Source organism: Lichenostomus cassidix, chromosome 9 (assembly GCF_008360975.1).
Source record: "Lichenostomus cassidix isolate B80296 chromosome 9, HeHo_3.0, whole genome shotgun sequence".
In the NCBI taxonomy this organism is placed as follows: domain Eukaryota; kingdom Metazoa; phylum Chordata; class Aves; order Passeriformes; family Meliphagidae; genus Lichenostomus; species Lichenostomus cassidix.
In genome coordinates this window covers 10,420,778-10,433,956 of record NC_139490.1, presented here as the reverse complement: position 1 = coordinate 10,433,956, position 13,179 = coordinate 10,420,778, and the positions used below count along the sequence as shown (strand labels likewise).

General features: G+C 43.9%; 1 protein-coding gene across 8 annotated transcripts in view; it reads right to left on the bottom strand.

Annotated features, from left to right (window-relative positions):
- Positions 1 to 13,179, bottom strand: part of TP63 (tumor protein p63) — a 100,107-nt gene that overhangs the window by 49,205 nt on the left and 37,723 nt on the right. For all 8 annotated transcript variants that reach the window (XM_085069381.1, XM_085069382.1, XM_085069380.1 and 5 more), the window contains one exon: positions 108 to 362. In XM_085069381.1, the coding sequence (XP_084925507.1) occupies positions 108 to 362 (255 nt within the window). The remainder of the gene's footprint in view (positions 1 to 107; positions 363 to 13,179) is intronic.

Below are 13,179 nucleotides of genomic sequence, written 5' to 3'. Positions count from 1 at the left end.
AGGTCACTTTCCTCTTGCACAAGCCTGGATATGTATCCCATGAATAGCATCACTACAGGCAGGGGGACCAAAGCCAGCAAAGGAGCAAAGGGATGCTGTGTCCTTACCGTCCATGTTGCTGACTTTGCTGTGCTGGACTGTTGAAATGATACATCGAAGCTGTGAGGTCCTGGGTAGTCTGTGTTGGAAGGGATAGCTGGGGAGGGAGAGAGGGCGTCAAAAGTCGAGCTGGGCTGGGCGTAGGGCGAGGGGGCCGTGACGCTGTTCTGCGCGTGCTCCGTGTTGTAAGGGCTGGTGGAGGAAGAGCCATTCTGGATCTGCTGGTCCATGCTGTTCAGGAGCCCCAGGTTTGTGTACTGTGGCTGCAGGCAGAGAGAGATGCACAGGAACGTTAGAGGAGCAGCATCAGCACCGGCTGGCCAGACACAGCGTGGCCTCTACCACGGAGGATGCACAGCATCATCTCAGCATCACTGTACATGTCACACCAGGAGGAAGATTTGCAAAGGGTATCCCCCTTGACCGAAACAGAAAGGAGTACAGCTTCTCACAGTCACACAGTGGTTCAACAGCAGAGCTGGGAAAAGAGCCTGGGCATAAGAAGGAGGTGATTTGCAGGGCAGAAAGCCATCACAAGGAGACAGGCTTGCTGTGTCTAGCAACACCCAGTCAGACCTTTTCAGAGGTACTGCTGCAACCTGAGAAAAATCAGCAGGTTCATTACAGTGCAACTGGCCCTAACTTGTACAAGGCTACACCGTCTTCATCAGTCTCTACACATCATGCTCTACTCAATGGCTGTTCCTCTACTTGTGGATCCGATCCCACTACACAGGGGGACATTTAGGACCTCTAACTCATATAGTAACTGTACTGAGGTGTGACTCATTGGAAAAGAGGTTCGTGGCACCTAACCAGTTTGCACCATGCACTCAATTCCCAGTAACCAGTCACAGACAGTGGTACAGAATTAACGTTCTCATCAAGCAGAATGGAAACAGCATGGAAGGTTTCTTCTCACGTTGAAGTATCAGTTGCACAGGGGGTGTGAAGGACTAAGTAGCCTTCAAGTACAAACAACATATGAAACAACTGAAAATATTAAAACCAAAAACCTCCAAGAACAGAGTACAGAAAATGCAAGGTTAGATTAAGGAAAGGTTAACAGAAAAAACACATCTTATGCCCTAAACTCAATGGATAGCTGTGATCCCCCACCTCAGCGATGAGAGTGGAACACTGTTTAGAGGAAGGTAACAAGACTAAGCAAATCCTTTCAATGCCCTCCTGTAATGAAGCAGTAGATGACAACTTTTCAGCCTGGAAAAAAGATGAGGAGAAAGGTAGAACTCAGTATGATGGTGATGAATTCCTAGACAACATGGAAAAAAGCAAATATGCAATGCATTTTCATATTCTCTTAGTAGAGGAGCTGGGGAACAAGTAAACATCTTGAGCAGAATTTTAGTTGTAACACACAGAGTGATTCTTCACAAAACCCACAAATAAACATTTTTTTGCCACAAAATGTCACAATACTAGATGTCCAAGTTTAAACACACAGCAGACAAGTTCTGCTTGAGAAAAATCCATCAAGTGTATCTGGTCTTAAAATTCTGAACTACCAACACTTGGAAGCTGGGAAAGTGTTCTGGAGAAAGAGTTACAACTGTCATGCATTTTTAACCCTCCAAAGGACGTGACACTGGCCAGAGTGACAGGGCAGCAGGCAGGTGGGATTCAGTCAGGTACTCAAGGTTCATGGCCTCATCCTTGTATGTGTCCCGAGGGCACTAACTGTGCTCAGCTTAGGGCAAGCAGCATCCCAAAGGTTTGTGGCACCCATTCCCAACAGCTCTGGGCTCAGCCAGGAACTTGCAGCACTAAAGGCACCTGGTTCTGCTGTTAGCTGCTGACACAGCAGAAAGGGACTCAGGCTCTTCCTCTCTCCCAAAGCTCCAAGCAGCTCATGTCTCTCACCATCCTACAGCTCCAATCCCACCCAGAGCCACCAAGCTCACCTATCTCTCAGTATTTCAGCCAGTCTGCTCAAAAATTCCCTCATCTTTCCAACAGTTATTGCTCTTCTTATCAGCCATGAAGCAAAGGTTCCCTGAGTCAGAGCACCAACCACAAGATCCATAACAAAAAGCTTTCTCAATGCTGGGAATCCCAGCAGCCCTATTGAAGCTTCAAGCAGCAAATCACTCCTCCAAAGACCTGGAAGGGAAGGGCACAAGCCATCTGCTGAGCTCTCTTGGGACATCGCACAAGTCATTTAACACCCAGCTTTACCAGTCATTTCAGCCACAGAGGAAAACAGGATGGTTCCTTTGTGAGGATGAAGCATCCTCCCTATGCCCAAAAACTTCACACTCTCAGCTGTACTTTGAGAATGGAAGTAGAGAAATTTAAACCACCCACTGCAGCTCCTTCTTAAGTTTCTGTTTCCCTGGAATAGGTTAATATTTTCTGGGGTTTTTTCACTGAACACTCAAGGTGAGGCTGGTGCTCTGGGATCTTCAGTGAAGCACATGGAACCTTACAGAGATGGATCAGCTTGATACTGTGAGCTGTGCTATGAAAGAAAATGTCCTGGAGGGGGGAAACAGCACAGGGAACTTCATTTTGGAAGCTCGGATAGGCTGCAGAGGGAAGGGAGAGTTCCCTCCCTTGCTCTGTCAGCAACAACATACTGTGTCCTTGGGCAAGGCACCTCTCCTCCCCCTCCACCCTCACCCTACTGCAGGCAGCAAGGTCTGCAGGGCAGGGATTGCTCCTCACCATGTAAAAAGCCCTGCACTTAATGGGCCTCCGCTTTGTCTGAGGCCTGCAGGCAGCAGAGTAATAAAAGCAATTACATATTGAGTCCTAATCCTGGGTGAACCAGTGACTCAGGTTAGTCATTTGCCCTCCTTGCCTCAGTTTCCCCCTCCGGAGCAGCGTGGATGTTATAAATGCCCAGCAACCCTGTTAGAAGGAAGAGCTTGTATCTGTGATTGGACCCAAAGCTAAATAGTTGATGGGGGAGAGAGCGATCCAGACTGGTTCTTCTCCAAAATGAGATTGCAGTTTTGGCAACACAGATGACAGTTATGTCTCATCTCCTGGAGGCTATTCACTCAACCAAGACCTATTTAACGGACTTTTGGTACATGTCTTCCCTTGAGGCTAATTCCATATGGAAAGAAGCAGAATCCTGACATACTGTACCAGGAAAGTCTTTTACCTGCTCAGTAATTTCGCATTTCATCAAAAAACAACCCTCCTGCCCCAGAATAGCCTAATAAGACCTAAAGATGTCTCAAAAATGTAGAAGTATCACTCAATTGTTTAATTTCTCATGGAGATTAGCATCAGACACACTCCCTAACCAGCAAATGATGAGAAGATAGCTCTGATGAAAACAGTCTCCTAAACCAGCTCAGACATACAGACAGCAGAACAATAGTGTTTCAGCTTTCACTTAAAAACTATTCCTCTAATCCCAGGCCACTTAAATTGATGGGGAAAGATGGCCAAACAAGTGGTCAGTGTTAACAAGATAGCACAGTCTGAAAACGCTGAAGGTGCTGCCTGAGAGTCAATTAAACAAAAATAATAAAATAAGTGCCCCATTCAAATGTAAGATATCCTTAAGATATTCAAAGATCCTTTTCATTCCTTTCAGTCCAGGGACCATCTGTCTAAATGTTATCAGCGGAGCAGCCATTCCACTGCATTTATATACTCACATGCCACAGCCGAATGCCGTGTCCCCATTTGCTCTTTAAATAACTATTAATCTCCTTGCACTTATCCTCACGCTGACACAAGCAGCTGTTGGACTCCCCTTCTCCCACTTCGAGTCCCACCAGCCTTTCACCTTCCCTGGCCCCTGGGTCCCCTCCCCAGGCAGGTGCTCCATCCCGGTGACAAAGCCACCAGGTCTGCACACAGGAGCACTAAGCCCCGTCTCGAAGCTATGCCCCGAGGCAGGCGCGGAGTTGTTTGCGCTCAAGGGGTCAACATCTGAACTGCTTGCAAGGTTTTGGAGGAATCAGATAAGACTTTGGGAGGCACACGCCTTCTGACAACAGGACAATTAGAGGGGCAGCAGGCCCGGGGAAGGCACACGCAGGAATTCACCCCCTTGGCCCCAGCAGCGCTGCGGATTGCGAGAACAAAGAGAGAGAGAGAGGCTGCAGACTGTCTGCAAGGTATTGCCCCCCAGGAGAGGGCTGCAGGGCGTGTGTTTGCACACACACTGCTTCCTTTCACCATTCACAGAAAGGAACACAACAGCGTTCAATCCAGAAATTAATTCTTGGCAGGTCGGTAGCCCAGAATTTAACACATGCTCATATTTTGCTGTGGGGTCGTTCTGAATGACTGCAGAATGTAGCCCGACCACCGATTCCTGATATAAAGAGAAAGCTATTTGGTGGAAAGAAATGAATTGCATGCAAAGCTGAAAGAACAGATTATCTAATTTTCAGTGCCTTTGTTTGCTATTTTGTTCCCTCCACCAAGTTTCTGAAACTATTAATATCACTGAAGCATTACAAAAATCTTCAGGCAAGTCTAACTGCAAACAAATAGAGAGCTACAATTAGATCTTAGACTATGTATTTCAGAACATCATTTCAATAATGCATCTTGAACTATCAGTTTCACTTCCTGCATCCCACCAGCTTCACTTTCAGGTTTTCACGCTAACTCATGCTTCTGAATTAGGAGAAACACGGTTTTAACTGGAGGGGTTGCTGAATTAAAACCAGACTGAAAACTGAAGGTTGTTTCAACACGGCAGCAAGGTACAGCAGAGCCTGTCGCCAGCGGCTCCAAGCCACTTGCCACCAGAGGGCAATGCAAATGCTCCAGCATGGCAGAGCTGGAGTGAGGGGAAGATGCCCCAACCCACCCAAACTTGGCCCTTCTCACCCTGCCTTGCAGCAAGAACCCACCCCTGGTTCTCCGGCTTCAAGCCCATTGTGTTAATAGGGTTACGAGAGAGATCTGCAAGGAGACCCTCCATTTGAAAGGAAGTAACTAATGCAAGTCAAGAAAAGTTCTCAAGGGGACTTCCACACCAAAAATCCCCTAAAACACACAGCTCCAGCTATTAACTACTCAGTTACCAACATTTCAGAGAGTTTTGAGAGTTTCCCCACTTGAGAAAATAAAGAAGTTACTATCTTCAGGTGAAGAACACCTAGATGCCTCCACCCATATCAAAACCCTTCTCCCTAACTCCTAAAAAAATAGCATCTTTACTATGCACACCTACTGACCACATTTTAATTTTCACCACTGGATCTACACAGCTCAAGAGCAGTGTCCAACTATTCAAAAGCCTTGCAAAACACCTGGTGTTTATTCTCCAAAGATATGAGATGATGAAATTAATGAACTACCATGGTTCTTAGCAACAAGATTTGCACAGCACTTTGGAAATTCTCTGCTTTGTCCTTATCTGCACTACAATGATGCACTAGGGCTAACACTTGTAGGACCAGTAAGCAACTTACAGCAATATTTCAGTGCTGGCCCAGGGAAATATTCAGACTCCTGTTGGAGAATAGCTGTCTTAAAAGCAGTGGGATAAATGTTTCCCAAAGTCCTTGATGCCTATCTAAATCAGAAGACAGACACATCACATATATCCAGAAAGCTTTAAATCCACCTAGGTTTTCAAACCTTCCTAGCAAAGGATTTTAGTAGATGGAAATAAGTCACTTAAGCTCAACAGAAGTGCTTCTATCACAATTATTAACCAAGCTATTGCCGACTGCCAGTTGCTCAGAAGGTAGCTGATACAATACCCCACGTCAGCTCTCTGCTTGTGCCGTGACAGAGCAGTGCCAAGAAATAAAATGCTCCACCCATGGCCCTCGGCTAAGATCAAGGCTGAAGCAGAGATATCTCAGCTCTCTCACTGCAATGCAAGCTGTGATTTGGTTTTCCTCTCTAGTCTGTTTTCTCATATAAAAAACCTCAAACAAACAACCAAAAAAAAAAAGAACGAAAAACAAATCAAACAAAAAAAAAAAGGGAGAGAGAGACTGAAGAATTTTTTCATAAGGAACAAACTCAGGTTGGACACTGCTCTGGTCCCCTCCAAGCCATGAGGGGAAGATGTGCACAGTCATTTCTACACCAGCTCAGCTGCTCTCCTTCCAGCTCCAATTCTAAAATGGAAACAAATCCTGTGGGTCTGCTTTGAAAAGGTTTTTCCCCAGAGCTACCGTGCAGCTGAATACATCATGCACTTGGAAACCCTCAGATAAAATGATAGTGTGCACCGTATACTCAATGTGAAAAGCGAGGGAACAAATAACTTCGGTTGAACCAAAGATATCAACAGTTACCAAGATTGATTTGTTCTACTATAGTGCCTGGAAACCTATCTGATTTGAGTAACCCTACTGTTGGGTCATTGCTTTTTCCAGGAAGAGAGGAAGCTATTTCCCATCCCAGTGGTATAACAGGTTCCCAGCACAATGGAGGGCATTGGACTAGAAGAAGCTCTGGAGTCAGTCACTCCTGTCCTGGACAATGGACCTGCAGCAGCACAACCAAACAGCCTCTCCTCAGCTCAATCCCACCTGCAGGCAGGGAGCACAAACATTTCTGCACATTTTCTCCTGCATTATTGAGAAGGGAATCTATTTGAGATCTAAAAAGCTGTGCAATATGTACAACCACAGTAACTTTGAGGAACTAATTGAAGACTAACAAAGAAAAAACCTTTTTTCTTCCAAGAGGTATAAAAACCAAAACTCCATGAATGACACACACAATTGTCCTGCACAAGTATTTAATGTTAAGTAGTTAGATAACTCCAGAAGTTGCCTGGACAGCTTCCAACGCCACCTAAATACATAAGTGAAGCCTAAGGAAAACACTCCATTTCAACCAGCTGGGGAGGAGGAAAAAACCAACCCAAACAACAACCCTCTCCCTCACAGAAAACTCCACCATTAAGTGACCAACTCAAATCATACCACTATGTTTCAAGCTTAAAAACTTGACTGCTCTGCCCACTTTAACAGATCATCCCTGCCCTCCCAGCCATCCCAATCAGCCCTATGGCCCATTTGGTGAACAACACACCACGTAAGCTAAACAGGAGAAATCACTGCATGTCAGTAATTTGCAAACACACCCCACCACACTTGAAAAACAATTCTGCTTGTATACTGGGGAGAGAGAGAGGAGTCTGTGCTGTTTTCACTGGGATGAGCTATTCCAGCACACACCTCGTGCCACATCTACACCCTTTAGGTTCACAAAAGCAGCACAATTTTAAAAGCCATACCCTCTAAGGCTGCTGACCATGTGTTTCACTGAGACACAGTACTGCTGAACTCAGCAGAACCACATGTTCAAGTTAAAGTCCACATACGCAGGTAGCTGTGGGCTCAGAGAATGAGACAAATTAATGAAAAGCAACATGAGGGTGAGCTTCTGTCCATCCACAAGGGCTGTTAGCTTTGGAGTCATCTTGTTCCCGCCAGCTGTAATAGTTTTCTTTTTTAGCTAAACTTTGAGTTTTGCCCCTTGGTTAATTCATTTAACTCAGCAAGAAGTGTTTTTCAGCCAGAAGCAGGGTGTCTTTAAAACAAGCACAGCCCAAAGCAGGAATGCCTGTAATTCCTGACTCCTATCACCTGCCACAGGTTCACGTAAAAGACCTTGTCTAATTCGAGGATTATCAGAATGACAGTGCATCCCACTTGACAGAAACATTAAGGCTGGACACCCTACACTCTAAGTATTTCTAAATATTTTCCAGTGCATGTAAAAATAATATCCCAGACTTCCCCAGAGCAGCTTTTTAGGCTCTAAAAAATTTCTAATTTAGGCTCTTGAAAAAATTTCTACTCGCCTAGAAAATAACAGCGTTTCTGAAAGTCAGACCATTTTAGGGTTTTTAGACCATAAAGCTTTCATAAAACAAAAAAATCCCTTTCACAAACATAAAACACTTTCATTAGAGTATCTCGGCTATGCTTACTTATTTTGAAAATTCAGACAGTTTAAAACAGGAAAGTCCAAGATCCACCCCCCACTGCACACAGTCATTTCTTTACCCTGATCTTGTGCCCAGCAAATTATTTGACGTGTAACTTGAAAACATATAAACAAAAAAGGAGGTTAAAAAGAAATCATAGAATATCATTCCAATGAAATGAGTGAAATCACAAGACATTACAAATCAAAATCTTTTAAGATTGTGGAGTAATAACCCAAACACTCAGCTTCCTAAAACTGAAAGAGAGGCCAACAGTTTCCTATGTTCTCCCATTACCAGCTGGACAACACATCAAAGATCTGAAGAACCATAAAGTACAGACAAATAGGAAAAGCACCCCCTCACACTCCCAAGAGTTCTAAATGTAACTGAAGACTTGCATCAGAAAAAACAGAAGACTGTAAGAACTCGGCAAGGCTTTTTTTGCCTGATTTCAGTGGCTGAGAAAAAACTGTAAGATCACAGCTCTGCCAGCTGCCCAGAAATCCTGTGTGCTGAGTTTTTACAACGATGTTGAAAAGTTGGATTGGAAAAAAAAAAAAAATTCGAACTTTAAACGTTAAGAGGAACCAATTAAAATACAAATAGGGAGGTGGGGAGGAGAAGCAGGGGCTGGAGAGGAAAACTCCAGTAGTTGATTAAAGCTGCCTTGTTTCTTGAACTCTTCACTGGACGGTAACCATTGATGTTATCAGTCATTTCAGACATGCAGCATTTTATTGTGTTGAGAGGGCAGCTTAGGCTGGACAGGATATCTCTGTGTCATCCACAGTGAAAGGCTGCAGGCACAGTAACCAAAGTATGGCCAAAGGGCACAAGGACAGTGAATAATCACGGTCAGAATAGAACCAGGAATTGAAGTTAGCTCCCAAATTCATCATTATGCTCAATAAAATCCAAATGCATCATCTTTTAGACACCAAAGTAAAATACCCCAGCTAGGTAGCGTTTTCATCAGAACAAGAATTTCAGATCATCTGCAAGTTAAATAAGTCAAGCAGTTACATACACAAAAAAAGAAAAGAGAAAAAAAGAAAAAAAAGCCACACACATAAACCCCCCACGCCCACTCTTTGAAGCATGGTGCAGCTATGGAATATAAGAATTCATAAGAAGAGTTATAGGAGGGCAAAGGGCAAATTGAAACAAGTTAGAGCAAGCAGAGGAAAAGGGTTACACGGCAGCATCAGAGTCCTTATAGATTAAAAGGAAGATCTACTGGATTTTCTAACGTATTTGGCCATTTCTTCTGTCCAAATGAAGCAAGAAAACTCCTGGATGGTGTTGTCAAAAGCCTGGACATCAAACAGCAGACTTTAAAGTTTTCAAGATTGAGGGGGAAGTCAAAAGGACTGGATGCCAAATTCTGATTACATCCCAACTGCAGAGAACAAAAGGAGGCAGGGCTTTGCCTTCCAACACTATTTTTTTTATATGAAAGCAGCTCCTGTTCTGCACCAAGCTGGCATTGCCTGTGCCCAAGGATCTGTTGGGGTTCATTACAGCAGGATACACACAGCCAGGTGACCCCTTGAACCCATTCTGCCTCTGCAGTTCACATCAGAAACAGCTTCACATCACTACTGAAGCCTCCTCAGAGGTGACCAGGAACTTTATATGGCGTTTTCCAAAGATGCCAGGCTGTGCATACAGCAGACCCAAAAGCAGGTCTTTGAGAGAGGGCAGTGTGAGTGTACACAGACACAGCATGCATGCACAAGCACTGCTCCTTCCGCAGTGACTTCTCTCCAGCAGCTTTGCAAACATCAAGAGTATTTTCCCCAACTTTTTTAAATCCCCTTGCCACAGATTCTGCACACGCAGGATTTCCAGTGGGCTCTCTGGCATGGGGCCTCCAATATCTAACAGCACAACCAAACCCAGTTTTCAGTACTTCCTTCTCTGTCCAGTTCTACTGACTTCAGCAAACACCAGGACACATGGTGCCATGGTCACTTATGCAAGGCACAGCTTCAGAGATTTACATTTGAGGTATTCAGCTGCGCAGACCTTTCCCTGTGCAGACAGAAAGGGGTTCTCCCAGATTTTTGAGTAACAATATACCTACTAATTTCAATCCAATACCACATTTAACTCCCCAGCCCTCCAACCTGAACATTCACAATTCCTTTCAGACACAGTGGACTGACCAAGGCTCATGTCAACAGCTTTCCCACCTTAGTATCAAGCAGTAGTTTCCTGTTTCCAATGTATTAGGTGATACCTAGCCAGTGTATGTTCTGGGTTCCTTTTACATAACTTCTTGCACACTTTTCTGCTGTTGAAAGAAGGTGGAGGGAGATTTAATAATCTCTTTAGTTCTAGTCAGCCACCACCAGCGCTCCTGAGGGAGCCAATTCTCAGACTATGGGTGAAATGCAGAGTAAAACTGCAGCAGTGAGAAATCACAACAGAGGCTTGTAGAGGCTACTGACAATCTCAGAGACATAACTTAAATCTGCAGAATCCAAATTTTACAGAGCAATCAGTCAGAACTTTGTTATATTTTTGACACATCACTCTCCAAAAAAGACTTTTATGACTCCCAAAGACACCATGACATTGCCTAAAAAAGCCAAAACAAACAAGCAAAATGATTAAATATACTTTCAGTCATTTCCCATACAGCAGAGAGATCCAGCTGCTGACTCAACACTTCTGCTGGCATCCACCTATTCCTATTGTTCTGTTCCACTCCACTCCCGAGGCTGTGCTCCAGCCCTGTGCATCATCCCCTTACCCAGCTGGACCACGGCAGGCTCACAGCACAGGCATTTCTGCCTCAGCAGCACAGCCAAAAAGCCCAGCACCTCCTCCCCTCTCCCCAAAGTCGGCAAGATTCTTTGTATTTACTTCCTAGATGTGGATTAAAACTGAAAGATTCATATCTGCTGAGACACAATCCATCCCTTTCATTCCCAGACACTACCCCACCATAAAATATTTCCCCTTCCCTCCCTAAACTGGGCGTTTCCTCCCACTCTCTTGCCCTTGGTAAAAACATTCATCTTCTTGCCATCTTGAGGAAGTTGGACTAATCTCAAATTTCACCAGGTCCCCTTGTATACCACTTCCCAAAGTCCTTGGGGGGAAGTTTAATCCGGATCCAAACTCTGGAATCAATCCCAAGAGGTTGCTGGGCTCCAATAAATGCATTAATTTTCAAGCATGCTCAGCCTTGCCACTTGGGTCCACTTCCAAGGAGAGGGGATGACTGAGCATAAGCCCAGAAATACATCACACCTCGAGCCATCCATTCAAGATACCAACACACACATCCTGGTTAAAACACTGCTCCTTTAGTCGTTCCACTAAGACCCCAGGTGAAACAGCAGTGGCAGGGGATTTGCAAAAATACAAGATATCACTGAGCATTCTTGGATCAACTCCCAATTTACTCAAACCTAGTACAAATTAAAAACCAAAACCCATCAGGAACCAAAAAGCTCCTCCTGCACATCTCCCATGTTTTTGAGCTTGCTTGTGCATGGAGTTGATAACAATGGTCAGTAATTTCAAATAAAATCATCCAGTTTAGATTCAAGACCCCAAGGAAAGAGGAACTAAATTTACTTTGCCAATGCCAAGGAACTAAAGCTTTCATGTGTCTTATCTGAGACTTCCTGAACAGTTGTTTCTTACTGGGTTTGCTCCTAATGTTTGTAGTCTTATAGATGCAAACCCTAATCACCTTAAATGTCATCCTGCTCTATTTGCTCCTTGCTCAAGTAGCTAAGCTAACTGTGGAAAGCCTCTCACAGACTCTCCTTTAGAAGAGAGCTGGGATTGTCCCCCAGGAGCCAGTGTGTTTATAAGAAATAATGCAGAGAAATGTAGGGGTGGACCTTTCTTCTCAGTAGCTCACAGCCAAATCATCACTTGCAAAACCCTGTGTGTTCTGGGCTGCTCTACAAAGCTACTGAAAAGCAGCTCTTTAATCCCTCTGACAATTACAGCCTCTTCTCCCAGCACTGCAAAGCTCCAATGGGAAACTCTTGGGAGACTGAAGACTGGAAGATTTCTCAGAAATAATTTACTACTGTAACTGAAGAAGCCAAAACGAAACAGGAAGATTTTGAAGAACAGCAAATTTGTTCATTTGGAGAGACCCACCCACATGGCTGAGCTCATGTGTCACTCTAAAGATCGTGGCCTTGGATAGTTGACAAGGGACTACAAGGATCACAGCACTGAGACAGCAGAGAATCTAGAAAATGCATGCAAGGGGAAAAAAAAATTGAACCTTGAGACCCTTGGAGAGAAATTATTTTCCTCTTAATTCTATTTGATAATAAAAGTGACTTAATACTAATCCAAGCCAAGTGGCACAAAGAGCTTGAGCTCACTTCTCTGCTGGAGAGGATGGAGAGAGTGTTGCTGTTAAGAGTAAAAGAAGCTCCTCTCCTTTCTGATGATTTATGCAACCTTGCTTTAAAAGAGTTGCATTCATTTTATTGCCTACTCTGCACATTCTCAAGAGGCGTTGGAGGCAGTGCCAGAAAAATAACAGGGTTTAACAATGTCTAGCACAAATCCATCGGTGCAAGAGCTCCTTTCTGAAGCGTTTCCAGATTTTTTTTTCCAGTGGGAACATTTTGTAAATAGAATTTAAAATTTGCCTTGAGCTAGGCAACACCCGCTTTTATTTAGCCCTTCACGATAATGAAATAAGTAGTTTCTCCACTAGTTATAACTAATGCCTTCCAGAGGAAAAAGTGCAAAGCAAATGGCTTACACCCTCTCACATCCCACATCCACAGCTTTCCTGTTGCAGATGCCATGTCTTCTTCATAGAACTACTGAAGCTTCTGTCTAAAAGTAAACAGAGCTGCAATCAGACATAAACCCTTCTACCAGGCATAACTTGACAAATGCAAACCAAAAGGTTGCCACCAGATGGGCTGAAACACAAGGTAGAAAAAGTTCCTTTCTGTTGTTTCTCTATGCCCAGGGAGAGAAAAAGAAAGTAATTTCAGTTGACTTAAAGCTATTAGTTCATTATTAAAAAAAAAAAAAAAGAAAAAATAAGTAAAAAGAAAAATAGCTCCTGAGGGAGCTATGCAATGGCATAACTGGGCTCATGTTTGAAGAAATCAGAAAAATCAGATGTTGGTGACACTGTCAAAAGATTCAAACCATCAGACAAATAAAAATAACTGGTC